Below are 26,932 nucleotides of genomic sequence, written 5' to 3' on the forward strand. Positions count from 1 at the left end.
CAAATTTGGAACAATAGCAACAACAAAATTGTATAGTGTATATAGCTCTTTCCAATGATATTTAGCAATTTCATTTTAATTAGTTATATCCAAATACAGATAGGTCACATGCAATAAAATTTTTTATAAAATAATCTTTTAAACTTGTTGCAATGAAAATCAAGGGTCGATTTGGGAAATGATTCTTTGAGTTACTAATATAAATAGTTTATCACTTTACTATGTAAAATGTCCTTTTTCCAGCTACATTTTGATTTATCTTTTGTAATTATAGAAAAATTTAAAGTCAAGAACAATAAAAAAGGCTCTATATATAAATGTCATATTATACACCAAAAAACACAATGAAATTATAGTGCTAACATTACAAAACAATGTCAAAATTTCAGAAACTTCAGTATAATTTTTTATTTTAACCAATAGTTAACTGTTTTCACTAAAGTTTTCTTAAAGATTAATTATATACATGAATAATTATTGATAACTGATATTTAATTGTTCAAAGTTCAGAGCATTTAAATGTTTACTTTAAATCCATATGAAATACTAGAAATGTATAAATACATTTGCTATTCATTGGTCAAAGAAAAGCAGAAGTTTTGACAGTTTATTAAATGTATCTATTCGACAAGAAGTCAGTGCCTTCAATGTTGGTAACCCACTATCTAATAAGTAATTAATGTTTCTGCATCAATAAAATAAAGAAACAGTTTTTTAGTTCTCACTTTTTTCTATATATCTATGAAAACTGGACATGGAACAACAGACTGGTTCCAAATAGGAAAAGGAGTATGACAAGGCCGTATGTGGTCACCCTGCTTATTTAACTTATATGCAGAGTACATGATGAGAAACACTGGGCTGGAAGAAGCACAAGCTGGCATCAAGATTGCTGGGAGAAATCTCAATAACCTCAGATATGCAGATGACACCACCCTTGTGGCAGAAAGTAAAGAGGAACTAAAAAGCCTCTTGATAAAAGTGAAAGAGGAGAGTGAAAAAGTTGACTTAAAGCTCAACATTCAGAAAACGAAGATCATGGCATCTGGTCCCATCACTTCATGGCAAATAGATGGGGAAACAATGGAAACAGTGTCAGACTTTATTTTGGGGGGCTCCAAAATCACTGCAGATGGTGATTGCAGCCAAGAAATTAAAAGACGCTTGCTCCTTGGAAGAAAAGTTATGACCAACCTAGATGGCATATTGAAAAGCAGAGACATTACTTTGCCAACAAAGGTCCATCTAGTCAAGGCTATGGTTTTTCCTGTGGTCATGTATAGATGTGAGAGTTGGACGGTGAAGAAAGCTGAGCACTGAAGAATTGATGCTTTTGAACTGTGGTGTTGGAGAAGACTCTTAAGATTCCCTTGGACTGCAAGGAGATCCAACCAGTCCATTCTAAGGGAGATCAGCCCTGGGTGTTCTTTGGAAGGAGTGATGCTGAAGCTGAAACTCCAGTACTCTGGCCACCTCATGTGAAGAGTTGACTCATTGGAAAAGACTCTGATGCTGGGAGGGATTGGGGGCAGGAGGAAAAGGGGACAACAGAGGATGAGATGGCTGGATGGCATCACTGACTGGAAGGACGTGAGTTTGAGTGAACTCCGGGAGTTAGTGATGGACAGGGAGGCCTGGTGTGCTGTGATTCATGGGGTCGCAAAGAGTCGGACACGACTGAGCCCCTGAACTGAACTGAACGGATGAAAGCTATATTTTCATGAATTAGAGATCACAATTTAACAAGTAAAAGAAACCATTTCAGTTATCTGGTAATATCAAATCTTTGTTCATTTCAGCTTGTTGTTATCAAATTTTAAATTTTAATTGATTTGTTTTATATTTTATTTCTTTATATAAATTGCCTTCAATAGGTAAATTAGAGGTAACACCCATTATTTATTAAAAGTGCTTTGCATTTTTAATGTGAGGCTTCACAATTGCTATATATGCTTTCATATGCTGGGTAAAATAAATCAAATATAAATTTAAATTTGATATTGCAAAATAATATGATATGTTTTAAGACTGTCAAAGTCCAATGAGATTACATCTTCCTGTGGAACTGTTAAACTTATCTTTTTGACTATACCTAGTAAGAGACTCAACTACTTTTAAAAACATTTTTGGACCTAGTCCAAAGCTCTAAAATATTCCATTTGTTGATTTGTCATTCTTTTGCATTGCACAATCAGAGTATGCCTTGATTTTTAACAAAATGAAAGTCATTTCTGTCAAGTTAGCTAAACAGTGAAAAAAAAAAATAATGTGGTCATTGGCTACATTTTCCATTTTCTTTTACATTTGTTGCACTGAGAACACATTTTTGCACACTTGAGAGTGAATGTTTTCAGTGACCTTGGCCATCTTTCCCTCTCTTTTCTCCCTGCAGATTCTACACTAACACAAAATCCAGCTCCGGGTCATTCATTTCTGACAGCTAAGTGACGAGATGGTAGATGTATGAGTACGGTATGCATATAAATGGAGAGAGTAAAGACATAAATCACATAACAACAAATGAAACATTATAAAACAGTGTGTCACATGCTCCTCAAATTTATCAGCCTGTGTTTTCAAGCCTTAGTTTCCTTAGAGATATCTATAATATGCATCTGAATATTTATAATTTTAGAAGTTTCAGCAATCTAAATGAAAACGCTAAACGAGGTTAATCTTTTATCAGTGTGCCATTTTTGGTTAATATACTTCACCTTGACAAGCAGGGACCGGTGCATCCCATGCGTGATACCCATAGGCAGACTTTCTGCACACAGCACTGCTTTTCCCGACAAGTCGGAATCCTCGATCACAGGCCCAGCGGACCACACTATTTAGCTGTCCTCCTGTTTGACTGATAATGTATCCATGAGGTGGGGATTCTGGTGTACTACAGTAGAAAGCTTTTTTAAAAGAAAATAAAAATCACTGTATAACTAATGAATCAGAAACTCTTTACAATCCAGTTATAAAAATATAATAATACTAGTTCATAAAAACTGGTCAATTCAATTGCCATCTAGGTGAATTTTACTTCATATGGACATCATATTATCTTCCATCCACCTGACAATCTATTGACATAACCTTTAGGAGACATAACTATTTCTGGACTTTTTAAAAATTCTTATTGTCACTGAAGATGTCTCCTAAGTTGAAATATATTATACTTTTGTAACACCCTGAAGGTTCAAAAGCCATACAAATACTTCATTGAATTTTGGAATGGTATTATTTCCTGTCATTTGAAAGGCCTATATGCCACAGTTTGGGTAGTAATATTTTAAAGCATGTATCTACATGTCACTTTGAAATTATCTCCAGACACCTATGTCATGTTAGGGTATGCATTTCATTTTGGTGGATGTCTAAAATAGACCCCTCCACATTTCATAATCCTCTCTCCCAGTTTATTAAAGAGTTTCCATGCTGTCAAGAGTGCTTACATATGGTGATAAAAAATGCCAATAAAATAAAACTTTTTTCATCTCCTGAAGTCTGAAATGTCAAAAGATAATGTCAACTGGCTTTTTCATATACATGTACTTTTGAGACTATTCAGCCTGGCAGGATCCATTTACCCTTTGAAACTTCAATGTATTCATCTGAGAAAAAATGAGACTTTAGGGGTAAATAGTAAGAAAGAGATGGATTTAGAATATATGTGTCATAACCTGTCATTCTCTAAAGGCAAAATATGTACTCAATATGTCAAGTCGTTCTTAGGGCTAAAAATGATGTTTTCATTATATTTATGTCCAACTTTGTCATGAAGATCAACATAAATAAGTCTTTAATATAGTCTTTAATATGGTAAATCTAATGCTTATAATTGTTGGATTTAAATAGTTTCCCTTTAAGTTATTATCATCATTAAAAACACAACTTAATGTTCTGACTTTTTAAATAGAGTCTGGGCACAGCTTTAATAAAAATATATATATAAAGTTCATATGATAGAAACTTTGATTCAAATATGAAAAAGTATTAAGAATGACTTGGGTACATATTTCAGTCTTTAAATATTTCTCCTTTGCATGCATGCCTAATAATATTTCAAACAATAGATATCTATTATAGGATAAAAATTATAAATATGCTATCATGTAATGTCAGTAACAACTTACTTCTAATATGGAAAGACACATTGTTGACAAACTATCAGCTTATAATTTTAAAATCAAAGTAGAGAAAAATATTATATTTGCATATTTTATACTATACATGCAAATTTATATAAATGAGTAAAATTCAACAATTTACCTTTAAAACTAGAATCAAATTTATTTAAGCTTATGTCTACAATTGTGTCAGAATAATTTATAAAATATTTAAGAAAGTAATTTTCAGTAGAACTGATTTGCAATGATCCATGGCTTCAGGAGACATGATCTGAACACTAAAGAAAGAGATGACTGACTGGTTCTGAAGTGTTTTGTTTCTGAGCACATACTCATGGCCTCTGACATGACTTAGGATGGTAATAAAGAAAAGGGATATAATCTTTGCATAATGGAAAACCATATACACTTATCAACAGGAAAATTTGGGGTTCAGTATCAGTAGACTTCATAAACAGGAAGGCATATAGAAAAAGCTATTTCATCTTGATATTAAGAATTTTCAGCCCTCATCTTTTTCACTATTACTCAGTGAAAAGCAATGATGAAAAAACAATTAATTTTTTTAAAACTAAAAGGTTTTAAGTGAACTATTCATCATTTTGTATTTTAATATTTAAAATATTTTAGAAAGTATCATAAATCAGTGGGCAATGATGAAAACAAAGATTTTTACAATTCTATGTTTATCTTTTGTTTAAACTTATTAAAGGAGTTATTTATATATTAAATAGATCAGATACACACAATTGAGCAATACTATTATTTTTTGAGTGTTCAAGGGAAACTTCTCTTGGGAAAATAAACACTTAAAGTATCAAAGTTTATAATTAAGTTAAATACTTTAAGTGCTTTTAATTATTTCAAAAATTATGTGAAAGACATAGTACCGTTTACCACTATAATAAGGAAACAGAGGGACAGAAATGTTATATAAATAACTCAAGAAATGTCAGTAGAGGAATCATGATTCAGAGTCATACCTAACTGAATAGTATCTGTGTCTGTGCTCCTTAATCACAAGCATACCGAGGATGCAGGTGAGGTCTGCACTGAAGTTATAAGCATCACATACCTATATATCTTATCCGGAAGCCTTTTTTGTTATTGCCATGATCTGCTGACCACTGAAGGAATACTTCATGACCATTGCTTGTTATATTAAAAGCAGATGAATAATCCCCACTGAGTGAAACAAGCACTGGACTTTGAATATTTGGTCCTTCAGAAAGAAAATAATACAATTTAGATATAACAACATAAAGTATTTATGTTTAGTATTTCATATATTTAGAATAGTACTAAATATGGTGAAATTCATCCAGGACCAATTTACTTCAACAATAACATAACGTGTTTGTTTACACATTTTAATTCCATAGCTAAAGCAGCTACATTCATAACAAAATGATCAAGCTAAGTGCAATTTTCATATGGTATATAGGTAAGTTTGATGTTGCTACTTCTAAAATTATCCATAAGGTAAAATAAAGTCATATAGGCAGTTGTTTATATTGAAGGCCTGAATGTATACATAGAGCATTTGAATTGAATTTGTGAATATCCAGTAAATATAACCTATGGTTACCATCATACACCTGAAGAACATCAAATTCTTTTTCTGTCTGGAAGAATTCTACAAACATGCTGATGTTATATCCTTTTTCCACAGAAATGCTCCAGGCACACATTTGAAGATTTGGGTAACTGTCAGGATATCCAGGGCTCAATATGACTCCCGTAGAATCCAGGCGTAATTCATTGGCGGGACAGAGCACTGTCAGAAAAAAATGTATCATTAGATAATGCTCATGTTTCAGACTTAAGTGAAAACTGCATTTTAAATACCGGATATTCTGTTTCTATGTTAAATAACAATAAAGGAAACAAAACTTTGAACTATGTGTATAAAATGACAACTTGTATAGTAAGCTTGCAGTTAAAAAAATGAAGCAATGTCCCAAAATTGAATAATATTAATTTCCTTTTTATTACATGGGAGAACCATTTTCTTTCTGGATTAATAAATATAAATATATAGATAATTAAAAGATAAGGCATTTACTTCCCTCTCTATCTTTATATTATTTCCCTTTCTTCATCTTCTTATGTTCTTTTCCCTCTGCCTCTCTTATCTAAGTCCTTTTCCTTCTTAATTTTTTCTTTTGTCCTCAAACTTTCATTCACTCAGGTATGTGAGGACAGACAGGAAGTTGCCCTACCTCAGAGTATTCATTCCAGACAAAGCTACTTCTCTAATCTCAGGAATATCCTTAAACCATGAGGATTTAAAACAATTTGGGGTCACTAGTTACCTTTCCAGACCAAAAAGGTAAGACAAAGCATAAGCTGTTCATTTCATAACAATATATCAACGGCATCTCCAAAGTATAATACACTAGTAAATTATGGCAACATATGATTGTTCTTCAATCAAATTAATAACTTGAAATAACTTGAGCTAATAAACTCTGCCATAAATTAATATACAGATATTTGAATATTTACTATAGAATATACTATAGCTAATCTAAGAACTGTTTTCTTTCTTTTTTTTTTACTTATATGTCTCTTATTGAATCTGAGATGTCTGCATCTTCGATATGATTTTAAAATTAAAAAGTAACAATTCAACAAATAGTATTGGATCATTCTCAGTCTAAAAAGAGAAATATGATGTTTGCTTTTTACAAAGTGAAAAATATGTAAAATAAACAAATGAACAAACAAAGAAATTTTAAGGTTAGAAATGGAATGGAAAAAATGAGTCAAAGATAAAGATTAATAAATATATATCTATGGCATATTGAAATAAAGGATATAGATAATTAAAAGATATGGCAAGTAAGTTTTAAGAAAAGGGTTATGTTGTGTGTGCCCAGCTACTGATATTTAATATTTCTGAAATATTTAGCTAGGTAACTGTATTACTGAACATGTCAACCCCTCAATAAAAACCATTCAGCACCTTCAAAGCCTTCAAGGTTAGTCCCTGCATGCCTCTCCAGCTTTGTTTTCTGCTGTTCCTCCTCTGAAACAGAATGCTCCAAACATACTGAATAACCTATAATTTTCTCAATTCAGCATATCTGTTAGTGCTTCTGTTTCAAATGTCCTCCTCTCGTCTGATACACTTGAAATATTTGGGCACCTCAAAACCCAGACCAAGTCTCATCCTCTGTGAAATACTTCTTGAATCTCTCCTCCATCAGTCCAAGCAGATCTACTTATTTTCTTCTTGGTGCCTTTTAATGTATGCTTCTATTATTGCAGTTAGTTAATTTTATGGTTATAATTTCTTTGCTTTTTAAACTTTCTTCTTAGGCTATTGTTACAGAAAAGCAAGTGTATGTCTTAATGGTCCCAGTGTTTTCAACTGAACAAATATTCCATATTACATTTGAAAAACTGAGACAATTCGATATAACTTACTGTAAATACTAAAATTAACCTATTCTCATACTAACCAATATAAAGCAAGAATATACTGTTAAGCACTTTCTGTTATTTGTCACCACAACTTTAAGAAGTGTATACAATTTTTCCCCTCTATACATGTTTTAGTTTCTAAGTCGTGTCTGACTCTGCAACCCCATGGACGATCTTCCATCCATGCAATTTTCCAGGCAAGAATACTGGAGTGGGTTGCCATTTCCTTCTCTAGGGGAACTTCCCAACCCAGGAATCAAACCTATGCCTCATGCATTGGCAGGCAGATTCTTTATTGTTGAGCCACCAGGGAAGCCTTAATCACCTATTCTATTTCATTTATATTAAACCCTTTGAAGAACATCATATTTAGAAAAGCTTTCTGTGTTTTAAGTGTGATATAAAGAACTAACGAGGATCCAGGGAGAAATAACAAAAGTGAAGTAGCCTCTTTTATGAGAAGTGAAAAAGTAAAATAATTTAAAATAAATTATTAATAAAATCAGTATAGATTAGTTACAACAGATTTCAAATGAATGACAATTGTTTAGCAGGATTGTGAATTAATTCAATTGAAGAAAAAATATATATATTTTTGGTCATACTGTGTGGCAGGATCTCATTTCCCCAGATCAAACCTCTTCCCCTTGCATTGGGAACATGGAATCTTAACCACTGGACCCAGGAAGTCCCTAAACAAATATTTAAACTCAGATTTTTTTGCCTAAGTGTTAGGTCAATTAATTAATATAGTAACTGTCTAAACTCATTCTGAGGGATAATTAACTTTAGCTAGTATCCATAGTGTTATTATGAAACAAACATTGATTGTCTCCTTTTTTGTATTCTCCACAGCAGATAAAATAGGAGACACACTTACTACAGGAAATTCTGCTTTTAGAAATAAGATATTGAAAGTCTTGAGATATGAGGGACTCAAATAACCAGGTTAACAAAATTGTTTTTTTTAATTAAAAATAATGCTGAATTTGGATCTAGATATAAATAAGAAGTATTGTTCTCCAAGAGCTCACAATTAACTTATATATTGGGTCAAGGAAGAAATCTTGATATGTAATTGCTTGTTCATTCAGGAATATAGGTGATAGACTTCAGAATTAACAACTAACACTAAGATGGCCTAAAAAATCATTGATTAAGATCAAGGGAAATTCTTATACTGGTGCTAGTTATACCTCCAAACTCATCTTTTCTTTCTTGATGCCTTAAGAGCCCCTATCTTCTTCTAAGGACTCCATAGAGGTAGAAAAATCAAACATTTCTTCCTACTGACAGCATGTTTGAAATAATAAACAGAATTTTTGCTTTATCATTATAAGAGTTAAGATACTGCATAGAAAATTGATTTTTATTTCTCAGGAATAAACCCCAGTGAAGGAAGCAATTCAAGAAAATCTGGGGAGGGATAATCAAAATAAATTTTACTCAAATTAACCAATATTTATAATTAATTACTATGTAAAAAAAAGAAAAAAAGAAAGAGAAGTCACTCAGTCATGTTCGACTCTTTGCTACCCAACGGACTGTAGCCTGACCGGCTCCTCCATCCATAGGATTTTCCAGGTAAGAGGACTAGAGTGGGTTGTCAGGTGTATTAGGCACTATTATGGCCCTAGGAGCTACACAAGTTAATAATACATGATTCTTGAACATCAAAATCCCTGCACATCATTCAAGACCCATCATGGTCTTGTCCTTGTAACACTGAATTCCTTGAAGTCTGCATCTCATCATCTTTCATTTCTGTGTCTTTGCATATACCTCTGTTTCTTGGCTAACTCTTTTGCTAGCTCAGTTCTACCAAAGTAAGTATCATTTGTTATTCAGAACCCATGACTAAGGGAGTAATGCCTCCATCAAGCTTTCCCTCTCATATAAACAGTTTAAAATTATATGATTCTACCTTACCACTATATGCTACAGCTTATATGGCTGTCATATTCCTTACACCATTTTGCTTTCATAGCAGGGACCATTTACAACTTTTCTTTTGTTTATTCCCTTAGATCTTCATTCTTAATATGTGCTCAATAAAGTTTAATGATTCTAGTTGTTAGAACAGAAGCTACTTGCAATCCACATTAGAACCTTTATTTAAAGTGGTTTCTCTTGTTTTCTATCTCCACTTCCAAACCTCACAGCAAAAGTAATTTAAATAAATTGAAGTGACTATGGGATAAACTAGAAAAATTAAACCTCAGATGAATAAACAATGTTTAGTTAAATCTGATAAATAATGGAATGAAAAACACCATATATGAGTAGTATAATTTTTAAATTACTGTCAGTTAAATATATAATAATTATATAAAATAGAGTTTTCTCAATTTTGTTAGTACTGAAACATAAAACAAATACTTAGAAAAAAATAATGATAAGAATTGGTACCTTGACAAACAGGAGGTGCACCATCCATCTGGAGTCGTTCTCCTAATCTGCATGTCAGAATTGCATTACCAACCAAAGTAAATCCTGGAAGACACTGATATCTAATAATATCACCTATTGAAAAAACAGGCAGAAAGGGCTTCAGATAAGCACCAAGGTAATGGTTAAAATAAACAGATGGTTCAGTTATAAAATCTGAATATTTTTTCTTTCAGTCATTTTCAATCAGTATAAAAATTCTATTGCAAGCAGCGATGATATTCAGAATATTAAACTACTAGTAAGTCATGAGCACTGACCAATTGGAACTGAAGCCAAGAATAAATACCAGTAAAACTGGTACTGGGGCAATCTGATTATATATAAGCAATAGTAGTAAGGAATAATTTGGTTGGTACAGGTAAGATATTCATTCAAAATATATCAAGCTGTTGAAAGGATTCCTAGTTACTGCTATCAAGATTAGATTCACATTGGTCATTGATATTTTCTTACATTTCTCAACCAAAATTAATATTAATAGATAATGATGAAATTTATTATGTTACATTAAGATGCATTATTTTCTTACATAATTTTTCAAACTATAAGATATTATTGAGGTTAAATTTCCAATCAGTTTTAAAAGGACTTTATTTATGATCACATGGAGCATAATGAGTTGTTTTCAAGGATATGGAAGTCAAACATGTCATCTAATACACCCTGCATATCATTTATTATACATATCAAGTTTATGCCTGAATTTGAAGAGCAATAGTTAAGACTACAGTGTTGGAAGTTAGCAAAATAAGAATTTGGAAATAACTATCAGAATAGTTATATGGCTCAGATTCCTGTACTGTTTTCTAATTGTACATCCTAAAAATACAGAATTCTTTTTTCTTACCTAACATTCCCTTGCCTCTTTTTCACTGTTTTCCATTCTTACAAATTCTAAACGATCCCCATCAATCCAGGGAAAGAAGGTTTAAGAAAGGCTGCTACTATTCTTTTTTTTATTAATTTTAAGCAAAACTTTTGTTAACTATGCTTTCTTTGAAAGTAATTTAAGAGACTTTACCTATTTCAAATTCATCATCTTCTGTCAAAATTTCAGCATTGGGTACGGGTGGTGGAGGTTGACACACTCTTAGTTGATAGGCTGTAACAATAGATAATGCTTATTCCTTCTCTGTACAGCTATATATATATTCACATATGTGAAAAAAACAAAATTATAAAAGGTTTATTTATAAGAATAAAAATAAATGGTAGAATTTATCAAGTTTTAACCATTTATTTTAAAAAGTCACTGAAAAAAAGGTCTATATGAATCTAAGTGTCATGACTACTGGCCCCTAATGATATCTGTATCACAGTCTATTTGCTTGATTAGAGACCATTTTCACTAGTTGCTTTCAAAAAATGTAATATGCTATGATCAATTCAAGAAACACATTTTCTGTTATTAAAACATTGGAAGAAAAATGTATTTTATATGCTTAATTTTATTACTTAATCTTAGGAGTTAAATTCTTTATGTTGGACTTCCCAGGTGGCTCAGTGGTAAAGAATCCACCTGCAATGCAGGAGTTGTGGGTTCAGCCCCTGGGTCAGGAAGAGCTACTGGAGGAGGAAATGGCAAGCCACTCCAGTACTCTTGCCAGGAAAAATCCTATGAGCATGGGAGCCTGGTATTCCTGACAGTCCATGAGATGACAAAGAGTCAGATGTGAATGAGCACATTTTCCATTTCCAAGTTCTTGATATACCTCAATGTGAATATAAAAATTATGACGTTTAAAAGACATAGTAACTTGTCCAAGATCACACAACTAGCACAGTGTTTATCCAGAACTCCAGCCTATATCCTCTAACTTCAAAGCCCATATCTTCAATATCAGCTCTATTGTGAGAGTATTATGAGAATTCTGAGGAACATCAACTAGACCAGTTAAGGAAAACTCTAATAAAAAGAGATGAAATGAGATAAATTTTAAAGGATAAGTGAGATTTTTCCAGTGCTGAAGGATAATCGTGGGTAGAAGAACATTCCAAATGGTGGAGGAAACATGGGTAAAATTACAGTTATCAAGGTAAAAGGTAGTTTTGAGAAATGCCAGAGAGGTAAGAGAAAGGGGAGTAAAAGATACAGAGAGCCATGCTGCTGCTAAGTCGCTTCAGTCGTGTCCAACTCTGTGCAACCCCATAGACGGAAGCCCACGAGGCTCCCCCGTCCCTGGGATTCTCCAGGCAAGAACACTGGAGTGGGTTGCCATTTCCTTCTCCAATGCATGAAAGTGAAAAGCGAAAGGGAAGTCGCTCAGTCATGCCCGACTCTTAGCGACCCCATGGACTACAGTCTACCAGGCTCCTCCATCCGTGGGATTTTCCAGGGAAGAGTACTGGAGTGGGGTGCCAGGGGGATGTAATCCTTATGAGACTGTTTCAGAGGACAGTATTTTATCTATTAATATCTTACTTGAGAAAGAGATCAACTCAGAAGTTAGAGAACTGTAGAGATACCCATATGTGTATTATTTTACTTTTGTTTGCCTGTAAAAATTATTTTTTAAACTTCAAGCTAATCTTCTTGAGTTTTGCCAGTAGTCACGTATGGATGTGAGAGTCAGACTACAAAGAAAGCTGAGTGCCAGAGAATTGATGCTTTTGAATTATGGTGTTGGAGAAGACTCTTGAGAGTCCCTTGGACTGCAAGGAAATCCAACCAGTCCATCCTAAAGGAAATCAGTCCTGAACATTCATTGGAAGGACTGATGTTGAAGCTGAAACTCCAATACTTTGGCCACCTGATGTGAAGAGCTGACTCATTGAAAAAACCCTGATCCTGGGAAAGATTGAAGGTGGGAAGAGAAGGAGACGACAGAGGATGAGATGGTTGGATGGCATCACTGACTCAGTGGACATGAGTTTGAGTAAACTCTGGGAGTTGGTGACGGACAGGGATGCCTGGCGTTTGCTGCAGTCCATGGGGTCGCAAAGAGTCGGACACGACTGAGCAACTGAACTGAATTTAATCTTCTTGAGGCAGGAGGCAGATGGGCCCCTCCAGGGTAATCAGAGATTCATTCTCTATGGACCAAAACTCCAAGAGGAGATAGCAGGACAATTAAGAGAGGAGGTTGGGCCCTGCACAGAATATATATTTCTTATTTCAAAGTCAGGTCTCCCTGACCACACATGCACAGAAAAGCTCCTTGGAGGTCAAAGGGGACTGATGCTAACTAATGCCAGGCTACCCACAAGCCTCTTTTGTAGAATCTAGTTTGACTAAGAGATGCATGTGCTCACATGGAAGATCCTGAGGTATACCAATATGGACTGTGATTGGCCAAATGAAAATGACTGCCTAAAGGAAATACACCATAAAAAGTAATTCAAACTGCTACCAGGGGGAGACTTGGGGATTCTCCCTCTGAGTCTGCCCGTGTGCTTCTATCCACTGTACTCTTTAGTATTTACTCTTCAGGTCTACTGTTCTCTTTTTCCTCTTAATAAATACTTTACTTAGTTCACTACTTTCCTTCTTTGTGGAAATTCTCTGCAAAGCTGAAGGGCCAGGGCCCTTGTCACTGACCACTGGACTAGTGGCTAGGATCTCACACTTCTACCACCAGAATGTGCACTCAGTCTCTGACCGGGAACCCAAAGCCCCTTCCAGTTGCAAGTTGTAGCTCCTTGCAAGCTGACCTGGATCACGTAGGTCATGAAGTCTCAGAAAGTGAGGACTTACAATACTAGGAACTGGTATTGTATTGAGCTTATCTCACTCACCCTTGTGCAGTTCTTTGCAATTGCCCAACCCCTGCAAACCTATTTAATCATGCCTATCTGTGTAAAGGTCAGTCACCCCCTCCCAATCTTTACTGCTGTTCCCACACCCGCAAAACCCCTTAATTTAAACCAGCCTATTAGCAGCTAGTGTTGCCCACTATAGTCTGTCTATAAAAACTCTGTAACCCCTTTGTTTGGGGCTCAGAGCTTGGAGTGTTAACTCCTCTGGGCCTGCCAACATAATAAACCTGAGTTCTCCAACTCTCCGAGTGTGGTTTAGTTTCTCAATTACTGGTTTCTGCAACAATAGCAAGCTGAGGCCACCTGAGATCATTCTGAGCTCTTCACTGCCCACTTCCCCTTCCCCTTTACTCTTTTTTTTTTTCTAATCACAGAAGTCTATTTTGTGGTACATGCAATCATGAATTGTTTTAACATTTATTATTTTCCATTTATTAGTTTACTTTTTCATTGATGAAGACTCCATCTAGGCTTTAAGATAAGAGGGAGGAGACTGTTCATCTGTCTTTTTCACAATTTAGTAATTAGTGCCTATTATTTTGTTTATGTTCCAACAAATTTTGCTAAATAATACACAAAGATAGGTTTCTTCAGGAAGGAGTCTCGTAACAAATAGTCTTCCCTAAGATGACTCTAAAATTTTAAATGGGGATGAAATAGAGGCAATTGTGGGTCAGAGTGCTAGAGAATGGAATCTGAACATTTCCTGCCTGAGATGCTTTTCAGGATTGAACTATGTATTAATAATTTTCTTTATATTGTAAAAGTGAAGGGAATAACAAAAGGAACAACTTTGCATTTGTTTTTCTTTTGACTCTTGAAGACAAAACACTCTAAAACATTAAGTCAAAAATAGCTGCCAACAACTGTGGTTTCAATCTTCACATATTACTACTAGTTTGTTCATTAAAAAAGTTTAAAACACACCCAGTGTCTTTCCATTCCTGAGGCTGACATCTCAGGGAAGACCTCTGTCATTTTACTGTACCTGTTGTATCAGTTGAAAAATGTCTGCCAAATTTATGTATTTCCTGGAACGGTAGAATATTATTTGAAAATAGGATTGCTGTAGATATGAGTTAAACTGAGGTCATATTGAATTAAGGTGGGCCCAGGGCTTCCCTGGTGGCTCAGAGGTTAAAGCGTCTGCCTGGAATGCAGGAGACCTGGGTTCGATCCCTGGGTCCGGAAGATCCCCTGGAGAAGGAAATGGCAACCCACTCCAGTACTTCTCCATACCATTCTCTTTCTGAAGGTTATTAGTTAAGATCCTCCCTTTCCTTATTCAGGCTTCTAGTGGTAACCAGAAATCTTTGACATTCCTTTGCTTATAGAACTATGGGGAAAAAAAAAAAAAGTCTTCCGCTGGTAAAGCCATCCAGTTTGTGGGATTTTGTTACTGTAGTCCTAGGAAACTAACATGTCTATATTGATAAACTGGCCTACAGGGTGTTCTTGCCTTCTGTGTCTCTGTGGTGTAACCCTTCCTACACACAGGTGAAGTAGTGGAAGGAAATTAAGACAGTATTTATGAGGAATGCACTGCATACAAAGGACTCTGTAAGGTGATTTACCTGGGTTATTTCATTTAATCACCAAATTACTACATCAAGATATGTGTAAATGTAACAAGGAAGAGCCAATTTTGACTCCATGCTGGATGTGTTTCTCAGAATTTGACCTTTGCTTTTCATTGCTTTTGTTATCATAATCATACATAATGTCCTGCCTCGGGGACTCTACCCCTCTGCCTGAACTTAAACAAAAGTGGTTTTGTTCAGTTCACTGGGCAACAATTTGACCCCATCCACTTGTGAATGGCTACAGAAAAGAAAAAATAAAACATCCCCTCCTAGTTTGCAAGATAAATATCCTTTTTACTTTACTTTCTTACTTCCTCTCCCTCTCTGTTCTATACAAAAAAATTGGTATCCAGACCCTATAAGAAGGTTTTTTTGGAGGCAAGTCTGCCATCTTCTCAATCTTCCAGCTTCCTGAGTAGTCATGATTCCTTGCCTCAATACTTAGTCTCTCGGTTTATTGACTTGGAAGAAAAGTTATGACCAACCTAGATAGCATATTCAAAAGCAGAGACATTACTTTGCCAACAAAGGTCTGTCTAGTCAAGGCTATGGTTTTTCCTGTGATCATGTATGGATGTGAGAGTTGGACTGTAAAGAAGGCTGAGCGCCGAAGAATTGATGCTTTTGAACTGTGGTGTTGGAGAAGACTCTTGAGAGTCCCTTGGACTGCAAGGAGATCCAACCAGTCCATTCTGAAGGAGATCAACCCTGGGATTTCTTTGGAAGGAATGATGCTAAAGCTGAAGCTCCAGTACTTTGGCCACCTCATGTGAAGAGTTGACTCACTGGAAAAGACTCTGATGCTGGGAGGGATTGGGGGCAAGAGGAGAAAGGGACGACCGAGGATGAGATGGCTGGATGGCATCACGGACTCAATGCACATGAGTCTGAGTGAACTCCAGGATATGGTGATGAACAGGGAGGCCTGGCGTGCTGCGATTCATGGGGTCGCAAAGAGTCGGACACGACTGAGCGACTGAACTGAACTGAACTGTGGCAAGCAGAGCAAGCCTGGACTTGGTAATGAGGTAGAAATTATTGGGCAGTAAGTGTAGGGTTAGAACCTTGGTTCTTTTTCTAATTTCACCTTTAATTTCAACTCATTCACTCACAGAAACATTTTGTTCCAATAGCCTAAAGCCATAATCATTGCTCCAGGTCCTAGGCATTCAGAGGAATGCCTCCCTAGTTTGGAGGGTCATAAAACATTCAGACCCAGGACCAGACCATCATTAACTGCTGTCCAGTTTATCAAGGAGAAAAACTCCAGGTAGATCATTAGCTCTTAAATGTACATTTGGTCCCTAAATAGTGGTCTGGGGTCTTGAGAAAGGATCAAGGGATGGCGACTTAATGTCTGGAGAAACTGAGAAACTGGGAACCATAAGAAAGCCATAAAAAACGACAAACTGGACATTGTGACATTTAAACGTATTGGTCTGAAATTACATACATAAGGTCCCTAGCCAACCAAACATGAACTGATCAATTCTAATAAAGATATACAGTGTTGCTATTCCTGCCTTTTCAAGCACTTCACCCTCTCTGTGTCTATGCTGAGAGCTTTGTGTCTCTATCCTTTAAAATAAACTCTGCCTGTGTGAGTGTTTGTGAGTTTGTGGAATTCATTCATTCAGCTTAGGGAACAGAACTTTGTTTCATTTTTCGGTAACATAAATATACTCATGCTGCAAAAAAACAAAACAAAGCAGAACAAATTAAATGTAAGAATGGCTAAATTGTCGTCTAGTTCATTAAGGCAGAAGTTGAATCACATTCTGCTTGAAAATTAAGCCACAACTTCTCCCACATTTTACAGACAAATCAACATGGACTGGAAAATCATTTTGGTTCTGTCATTTCCCTATTATCAGTTTAGAGTGGCTGTTCATAGCCAACAGATTATAACCTTACATAAAGCAAGTTTATCATTTTAATTCTCACCAATCCCGACATCTGTTATATCTCACTCCAATTTTCCCAGGCCCCTTGTATTTGTCATGTTAACTTCCAACTCTAAATTATTTTTACAACCTTGAGAGTATGGAAATTTGTACCATAATACTTAGCATTTAGTGTTCTACTCTTTTGAGTTGTTGCAGCCTTATTCATTAATGTGTTAGTTTTTATTCTATGTTTAGCTTGTGTGGGGACCACTGTGCACATATTTATATTTCCTATAATGTCCAGCACAGTTCATTCTGTTAATTTATTAAATGTATACCATTGAGGGGGCCCACTATGTGCCAGATACCATAACATCTGTTTGGGGAACACAATATTAAAACAGATGCAATCTCACCATTATAGGTACAAATTGTTGGTGAAATATTAATCAAATAATCTCATTAAAGACTGGAATTTAACTAATTGAAACTAGATACAAGTTCATGTGTGTTGGAGAGTTAGATGTCACAGGGAAGAATAACTCAAGCAGAGGAATCAGTAAGTATAAAATCAGCAAAGGCCAAGGCCAGGGTGAGAAGGTATGAGAAAGAGAGGAAAACTGGGTTTAAATCCAACAGGCATCTCAGAGGTCATGCTCAGTATATATTTTAATCTGATGCCAATAGGAAGCTTATGAAGAATTTTAAGTCTGAGAGTAAAGAGATTAAAAAACAACAACAAAACTCCAGCTACAGTAGAAAATCAACACAATTGGAAGGGAAGAAATGTGGATACCCAGAGACTAGTAAAAAGTCTATTTTGCTGTGGTTGTTGAACAAACAATAGTTAATTGTTTCTGAAAAAAAAACTCACAAGTATCCCCAAAAGACTTGACATTAAATTAAAAGTCTTGATTATGATCTCCAAGTGTCTCTAAGTTTAATTAACTTCAGCCCCACTTATTAAGCAGTATATATATATTTTTTATTTGCAAATAAAGGTAGCTCCTCTCTTCCATTTAAAACTCAAGGACCCCTGATTTGTTTTATCTACAATGCCATTCTCATCTTATAAAAAATTATACCACATCTTTCAGTTTTTCAAAAGAAACTTTGAAAGATTAAACCTGTCTACAATCTAATCCTTAACTCTAATCACTTCTATTCCTTAATCAACATAGCTCTGAAATAGTTGATTATGTAACATTTGATAATGTGATGTCTAACCATGTTATATAATTTTACTTTTAAATATTTTGCTTCCTTGAAACCTATTTTCCTATTTCTTTTGTAAATATGTCCTCAGATGACTAGATAGAGACAGCTTCACTGATCATGTGACCTGGAGTTAACATCTTGCAGTTACTCTGTATCACGTCTCTCTTATTTTCCCTCCAGTGATTTTCATGGTCTGTAAAAATAATTTGTTAACTGTCTGTTTTCCTGCTTTCTTATATTCTAGAATGTAAACAGCGTGGGAGCAGGGCCCGCTGTTCATCTTATTAACTGCAAATTCCTCAGGGCATAATGCAATACACGATATGGCAATATTCGATAAATACATTCAGCCGAGTGACTGAATGCTAGACAAATGAAAGAAGGAATCGTGAATGAGTAAAAAACACATAAGCAATATATTCTTAGGATACTGAATATGGACTTGATCCAGACTCTCTGGGTTTAAATTCTGTTTTTAATGCTGACAAATTAGGAAGTCCTGGCAAATTACTTAGCCAATAACTCACTTTTCTTCATTTGTAAAATAATAATGATAATGGTACTAATTTTATGCCACCTCAACAGACTGGTATAAGATCAAAATGATTATAGCTGCAAAGCCCTTGAAGCAGTGCCTGGCAAATAGCAAGTGCTCTAAAAAGGTAAGCTCTTATTACATCAGATTGGATTTTCAGATATTTGGTGACCACAAATAAATAAGAAAATTTGGTAAAATATTAATACTTTCTGTGTTTCTTAAGTTTCACTTTTTAGCTGCAGAAGACATTTGATGTGGTGGCAATTACTAAAATAACTATGAGCAAATTTAAGCACACAATCTTGGTAGGTGCAGGATATAATAAGATTTGAGATGTGATACATCAGAAGTATAATAACTGAAGACAATAATGGGAAATTATACACTGAAGCTCTGTTTATCTTTCTGAAGATGTTTCTATCATACCAATCAATCTCACGGAAAAACATACATTCTTCAATCTGTGCTGATGAGTAATATTTTGTGTACAAAGCAGCCTGATCTACTATTTATTCTGGAAGCAGACTGACTGTTCAAAATTGGCTCCCTTACTTGCATGCTGTATGACCTAGGCAAATTGCCTCTGTGCTTCAGTTTTCACACCTACAAAATAAACGTAAAACTGAGATTGAGTTAATATATTGTAGAGTATGTAGAACAGTGCCTGACACATACTATCATTTCAAAGAGCGAGAACATTCCCTGTTTGGCAAAAGTTAAAATGAGCACGGCTGCTGTGATAGCAGTTGTGCCCTGAACACATATAATCTCAACCTGACAAGAACTTACACATGACCCCAATGGCATTCAAAGGGCTAGTACCCACATGATTTTTCTAGAACACATCAAACTATTTTCTTTTTTATCTAGTTTAAATTGAATATACTTTGAAAACGCTGAGTTCTTTGTCTTACATTGATGTGCATTATACTGTAATATAAAGCCCTTGAGTTCAACATCTCATTTTATAGTCATGTGTAAGAACACTTTGTACATGTCTCCAGTGTCAAAACTGCTAGCACAATGCTCTGGAAATCATATTCAATAAATGCTAACTCATAATTAAGGAGTCCCTGGTGGTTCAGATGGTAAAGTATCTGCCTACAGTATGGGGGACCTGGGTTCGATCCCTGGGTCAGGAAGATCCTCTGGAGAAGGAAATGGCAACCCACTCCAGTATTCTTGCCTGGAAAACCCCATGGATGGAGGAGCATAGTAGGCTACAATCCATGGGGTCGCAAAGAGTCGGACACGACTGAGCGACTTCACTTCATAACTAATTAAATTCAGACAAGAGCTTATCCTCAATGTATATTTTTGAGTTACTTTGGAAGAAAATAAATGGGTCTAGGATGAATACACCCAATATTGTATACATAAGAATCATAGCTTGTTTGAGGTAGAAATTACCTTATAAATCAACTATTTTAATCTCTTTATGTTTGGAGGAATGGAGAGAGGAAGAGACCTAGAGGAATGAAGTAAGGTAGAAAAGGACACATATCCAGTTATGAGCAGAACTGAAACTTCCAAATTGTGTTTTCAAAGTTATAAATAGCATAAGCAGTATCTTAGTCCATGTTTTCTGTGGATTGTTTTATTTAAAAACAGCTCCAAAGTGATGACTATTAATGAAAAAATTGTATAATATAGATATTCACACACTTAAAATAAACATTTGATCTAAATCTGTGTTTTCTTTTAAATGAATCACTTTATTTGACTTGTCATTCCCTTCAAGACACTATTGACTTATTTAACAACTACAAGAGGGCATCTATCCAACATTTCATTATATTTTCAGGATGACCATTGTTTGAATAGTACTTTGTTTTCATTCAACTGTGTATAGATGTGTGGTTACTGGTCCAACAAATTTACTTCTTAAAATCACACTTTTAAGGTTTCATTCTGCCAAAGTATTTGGTTATTTTTAATTTCCTATTTTCTTTGTAATCAAACATCCAACCCAATTCCAGAAAAGAAAGCTGCATTTATCTATTTCAGTTCAACTGAGCTATAAAAGGCTTCTTCAAAAAAAGACAAAACAGGACACTGGCAAATTGCCATTCCTTCTCTAAACCAAAAAAGCACACACCTTTCTGCCAAATAAGGATATAATATTTCTTAAAGAGGAAAAAAATATGTTTGACATTCCATTATAAACTCTAAGCAATCTATAACCACTGGTGTACTTCAGTGGTGACCCAGATTAGTTCAAGTTTGATAACCTCATTGTTTGGGGAAGATTTGGAGGGGGTATAGCACTGATAATTACATACTCAGTTATATAATTTTTGCAATGTTATGTAAAATAACTTCAAGAAGCTCTACTTGAAAGCAGAGTTATGAGTGTTGAAACAAATGCTGAGTTCTAACTAAGAGAAAAAAATATAATATATATATTTTTTTCCATTTTGGAAAAAGTCTGCTATTCAGTTAATATGAATCATACAGGTTAAGTTTCAGCAGTGCTTAATTAGTTACAAATATCTCTTTTTTATCTGTTAATATTTTACAATCAATTTGTTTCTCTGCCTATATAACGGCAGAGAAATCAAGAGAAAATGTTCAGTCCTAGATTTAGAGATGAGACAGAGAATGGATCATTAGAAATGAATCAAAAAGAAGCTACTTGCTATTTTCCTATAGATGGAAAAACAGAAGTATAGTAAACAAAATTTTGGGAAAATATCCTGAACTATCTACAAGAGTCTAATAGCTTCTGCATGAAGTGACTTTCCCATATTCTAGTAGCTAATTGAAAATATCCTACTTTAGTAGAGACCACTTCAGTCTGAGAAGTAATGTGCCAAAGGTCTCTTCTCTACACTGGGTGAGTTGCCTGGCATATTAGTAGATAACAGAGCACATCGGGGTGACAATTTGTTAAATTTGTTCTTTGTCAGTCTCTATTTCCCTTTTCTGTTCACTACAATAGTTTGGTTTGTTTTTTGGCTATGAGGGAACATGTTTCAGTTATTTAACCATCACTTTAAACTTTCTACATATTGAAAAGAGAAGAAAGAAAAGAAGGGAAAGAAAACAAAGCACAGTCCCTGTATGCTGTGGCTTGGAGCTGGCCTGGCTGTAACTTTTAAGGCCATGATTTTCTACTGTTTACTGTAAACAAATTCAGTAACAACTAACATCAGATATGACAGCTCTCTGGCCTTGTTGGAATAAAACAGAAAACAAGACCTTCTATAATCATGTCTGAACATACAAATAACACAAAACAAAATGAAAACACCAATATGACCAAGATTCCGACATCTCAGCTAGTGTGAAAGAATGCTGCTCCCCCTGCCAATCACAGTGTGAGGTGAAAAAAAATGATTAAGATACACAATTACAGAACTGCTCCCATTTTCTGACAGCACCAAATCCAGAGGAAACACATGATTCTTTAAACTTTTCCAGAATCATCTTACACAGTCCAAATCCTATAAAAAGCCTCTCACTGAAACTCCACAGTTCTTCATAGTGTGTTATCCCCCTCATTACAGTGAGCCTATGAATTCAAACTGGTTTAACTACAGAAGTGTTCCTGATTGACTCCGGCTGGAGGGAACTGAGATATTGTAGAATTTAAATGCCATCTTATCAATGGGGGTGCACATACAGCAAAATATCAAACTATTCCAAGTGATTTTGACATGCCTTTCAGTCATTTAACTAATCAGTAAGCAGCTATTTAAGTAAATGGCATTTAAGTAAATGGCATTATCATGTCATCATTACAGTTTCACCAGTTTGGTTTTTTTTTTTTTTAGCTTTATATCTATCTATCTAGATATGTATATAATTGTATGATGTGTATATCCCCTATGCTCTCTGGACATCAAACAATGAAACACTTTATGAGCTCAGTGCTCTATCTATCTATTGAAATATGAAAGGAAGTCAGATCTTTAGATTGTGCAAAGCAATGGGGTCACACAGTTCAAAGCAATGTTGATTTATGTTTTATATAAAATGTGTCCTTATATCTACAGCAGTCTCTTTTAGGATGAGACTTTGTGGAGTTAAATATACTTGTCCCCAAATAAAGGATTCATTATAAAGGCAAAATAACCTTAAAAGTTGACCTAAAAGATATTACAGGTCTTTCAAATACACTTCTGAAAAACAATCTGAAGTTCAGTATATTCAGCTGGCAAAAAAATTCACTCTGGATTTTCCATAAGTGTTACAGAAACAAACCATATGAGTTTCTTGGCCAACCAAATATATCAAACCGTTCCTTCACAGAAGCTACACCAATAACGGAAAATAATAAATAGTATATACTAGTGAATAGTATTATCCTCACTAGGAAAATCTTCTATAATAATTGAGGTTCCCTAATATCCAACCAGTCCATTCTAAAGGAGATCAGTCCTAGGTGTTCTTTGGAAGGACTGATGCTAAAGCTGAAACTCCAATACTTTGGCCACCTCATGTAAAGAGTTGACTCACTGGAAAAGACTGATGCTGAGAGGGATTGAGGGCAGGAGGAGAAGGAGACACAGAGGATGAGATGGCTGGATGGCATCACCAACTAGATGGATGTGAGTTTAAGTGAGCTCTGGGAGTTGGTGATGGACAGGGAGGCCTGGTGTGCTACAATTAATGGGGTCGCAGAGTCGGACACAACTGGGCGACTGAACTGAACTGAACTGAATATCTGATACTGAAAAAGGAGATACCCTAGATAATAGATTTAAACAATAAAATGATATTTTGTGTTTTAATTTAATAAATATATATTCTGGCTATACTATAGTGGTTGGCATAAGTCAGGACCCTCAATAAGACTTTTTTCTTCACAGACAGATCATAGCACATTCTAAAAACTATAAAGAGGAACATACTAAATTGTGACAAATCTACCAACATATTCTTGTTAGAATATAGGTCCCAGGGAAGAAAAGCACTAAGAAGTTCAAAGTTGTCATTAGAAGAGGTATTTTCTAGAAAATGAGATGACTTATTATCTTGCTAAAAATGAAAATCACTTTTGCTAAATATTTAAAGAAAAATTATAGTTCACATACATTAAATAAAACCCATGCATGAGATAATACCAGCTTAGGACATTGCCTAAGACAATGCCTAAGACATTTAGTAAGAACTCAATATAGTTTAGCTATTATTATTATTATTGCTGTTATTGTTGTCATTATTTAAAAAGAGGGCAAGCCACTCCAGTATTCTTGCTAGGATATCCCCATGGACAGAAGAGTCTGGTGGGCTACAGTCCATGGGGTTGCAAAGACTAGGACATTACTGAGAGACTAAACAACAATATTCCTTAAAGTAAGACAGACCTATTTTGAATTTCCGACAGCCCGTTTATTTAGTAGTTCTCTGGCTCTATATACATTACAAATTTCTTTCTTTCAGTTCTTTAATGATTAAAATTGGAATAATAATACTTATGTTGCAGAGTTATAACAAAAATTATCATAGAAAGCATCTAGAATAGAGCCTGGCATATGAAGTTTTCAGTAAATGGTAGCCTTTGCTATTAGAGTGACTATTAATACAAAGTCAGTATCTGCAAAAACATGCAGTTGAAAAGGATTTTTTTTTGTAATTTACTTTCAGGAAGTCATTGATTAGGAATACTGTTATTATTTACTATAAGACAAACCCATCTTGACTCTGTGACAGATATCAAGATTTACTTTAAAGAATTACCCCTACAGCAACACAGTAAGAGAGAAACACTTTTCCTCAAATGAAGGAAAAAATATGATATGTGAGATAAAGCACCTCAACATTTAAGCCTGCCCTATTTTTTTCACGGCATAGAATTTTCATTTTCCAAAGCTTTTTATAATGTTATATTTGATCATGAAAGGTTTTATGAAGGTGTTTTAAAGAAGACATATGGCTGACTAGATCTCATAAAGGAAGTCTGGTTAGAGCAGAAAAAAAATTTTTTTTTCTCCTTTCTGACATACTAAAATATGCTAATAAATAAAATCTAAATAATCAATCTGACCTTAGGAAAATACATGAAAATACTGATCTGTTAAATTTATAAAATAAATACACAAGTCCTAAAAAAACCCACTTCTGACTTAAAGGGTAGGGTACAACAGAAGGAGTTATTAAATCAATAAGAGAATATAAAGAAAACTGAGTAGAAGAGTAAACCATTCTAAGCTTAGGTATATTAAAAGACCTTAAAATAAGTGTTAAATCGTAAATTATCTTCCTGGTTAACTTCTGAAAATGTACCAAAGACTTGACCAGTTGTTTTTTTTTTTTTTTAAACACTATGGGAGCTCATTTTTCCCCTCAGCTATAACTACTGCCTGGAGTAGGAAATGGCAATCCACTCCAATTTTATTGCTTGGAAAATTCCATGAACAGAGGAGCTTGATAGGCTAGAGTCCATGGGGTCACAAAGAGACACAAATGAGTATGCACACACACACAGCTACTAAACATGAGCCTCAAGTATGAATATTATATTTTAGATTGTATTAAATTGTACTAACTGTATCAATACTAATTTGATAACAGGCGTCTTTTTTTTTAATTTTTGTGAAAAAGGATGAACACACATGTATGTAACTGTAAAACAACCTTTGTAAAAAATCTCATTAATGCAGCTCAAATAAATTCAATAAGACAACTTTTTAAAAAGAATCTGAACACATACCACTGTAGGATAATTAAATATAATTATTTATTCAATAAAAAATATAAGGACTAAGAAGCTTAAGTATGATTTGTGTCCTCAAAAAAGCACTCTTTATTATTAAACTCACAAGCATATAGTAGCTATATAAAACAGTATAGCATACTATAAGTTCTTAAAAGTTTGGTAAAAGAATAAGTGGAATCATAGAAGAGATGGTAGTGATCCTTATGAGTTTGGATTATCAAGGAAAGGAGAAATTACACTTAACATAGGAAGAATTAAAGACCTAATTATGAGTAAGAAACTATTTAAGAATGGAAGCTCAGAAAGCAGTGAGAGAAAGAATCTGATGGGAGTCAGGGTAGGCACTATGGAGTAAGAGTCAATGGATCAGATTATACGGTAAGTTTAAACAAGTTATGGCATCATGCATTCTTGAAAAAGTGAGTCAAAGAAAAGCAGTACCTTAGGAAAATTATCCTGCTAGGGCTGATATAATGTAAGGCACCTGTCAATTTTTAACAAGACCCTGTCTACCTTTCCAAATTCATTGTTATTTTAAGGTTTGGGTAAAATTCCCAAAGACGATTCAAATGTTAGGATCTTCTAAGCTCTGGCAATTGGGCCTTAGTATACAATTTAAAGTATAAATGTAAATAAACATAAATACTCTATTAGAAAATCTAAAATGTAAGATAAGATATGGTAAGGAAAGGAATATTTACTGAACATATATTCTGCTGGGCACTATGCTAACCATGTACTATTCATTGTCTCTAATTATTTCATCTCTGTAATGCAAAGTTGATGATAGTAATAATAAAAGCACTTATGTGGGTTGAGCTATATAAAATTCTTGATATTCAGTATTTTTGACCAATAATTTCATAAGGGTCAACCTAAGATATGCCAGTAATTGGAGTAATTTCTATATATACAATAGCTCGCTAATCTTTTCTGCAACTATACTGTGTTGTATAGGTTAAGAAAGTGGAAACCAAAGGGTAACTAATCCAGAGTTAACTGAAAACAAAGCCTTAAACAAATACTTGAACTTCCTTATGCTTAAACTAATTATATTTTTAATATATATGACTCAGAACCTAGTTATTAAAATCATGTGGAACATGGTCTGGAATGAGAAAATATGTTTATGTATTCACATAAATGTCAATGTAAATACATATTCATATTTTATATGTGTTTATATTATACTGTTATTCTTGCATTTTTCTATGTAAGGATTTTCACATTTTCAAACACACACACACACACCCCCACACACATCCTTTTCTCTGACGATATTTCCC

The 26,932-nt window shown here is 34.5% G+C and overlaps 1 protein-coding gene across 3 annotated transcripts in view; it reads right to left on the reverse strand.

Moving 5' to 3' along the window:
- Positions 1-26,932, reverse strand: part of LOC120860724 (CUB and sushi domain-containing protein 3) — a 1,429,922-nt gene that overhangs the window by 86,400 nt on the left and 1,316,590 nt on the right. For all 3 annotated transcript variants that reach the window (XM_040236474.1, XM_040236473.1, XM_040236472.1), the window contains 5 exons: positions 11,023-11,103; positions 9,960-10,073; positions 5,710-5,898; positions 5,197-5,343; positions 2,715-2,903 (listed from right to left, as the gene is read on the reverse strand). In XM_040236474.1, coding sequence (XP_040092408.1) covers positions 2,715-2,903; positions 5,197-5,343; positions 5,710-5,898; positions 9,960-10,073; positions 11,023-11,103 — 720 coding nt within the window. The remainder of the gene's footprint in view (positions 1-2,714; positions 2,904-5,196; positions 5,344-5,709; positions 5,899-9,959; positions 10,074-11,022; positions 11,104-26,932) is intronic.

Source organism: Oryx dammah, unplaced genomic scaffold (assembly GCF_014754425.2).
Source record: "Oryx dammah isolate SB20612 unplaced genomic scaffold, SCBI_Odam_1.1 HiC_scaffold_11164, whole genome shotgun sequence".
In the NCBI taxonomy this organism is placed as follows: Eukaryota; Metazoa; Chordata; class Mammalia; order Artiodactyla; family Bovidae; genus Oryx; species Oryx dammah.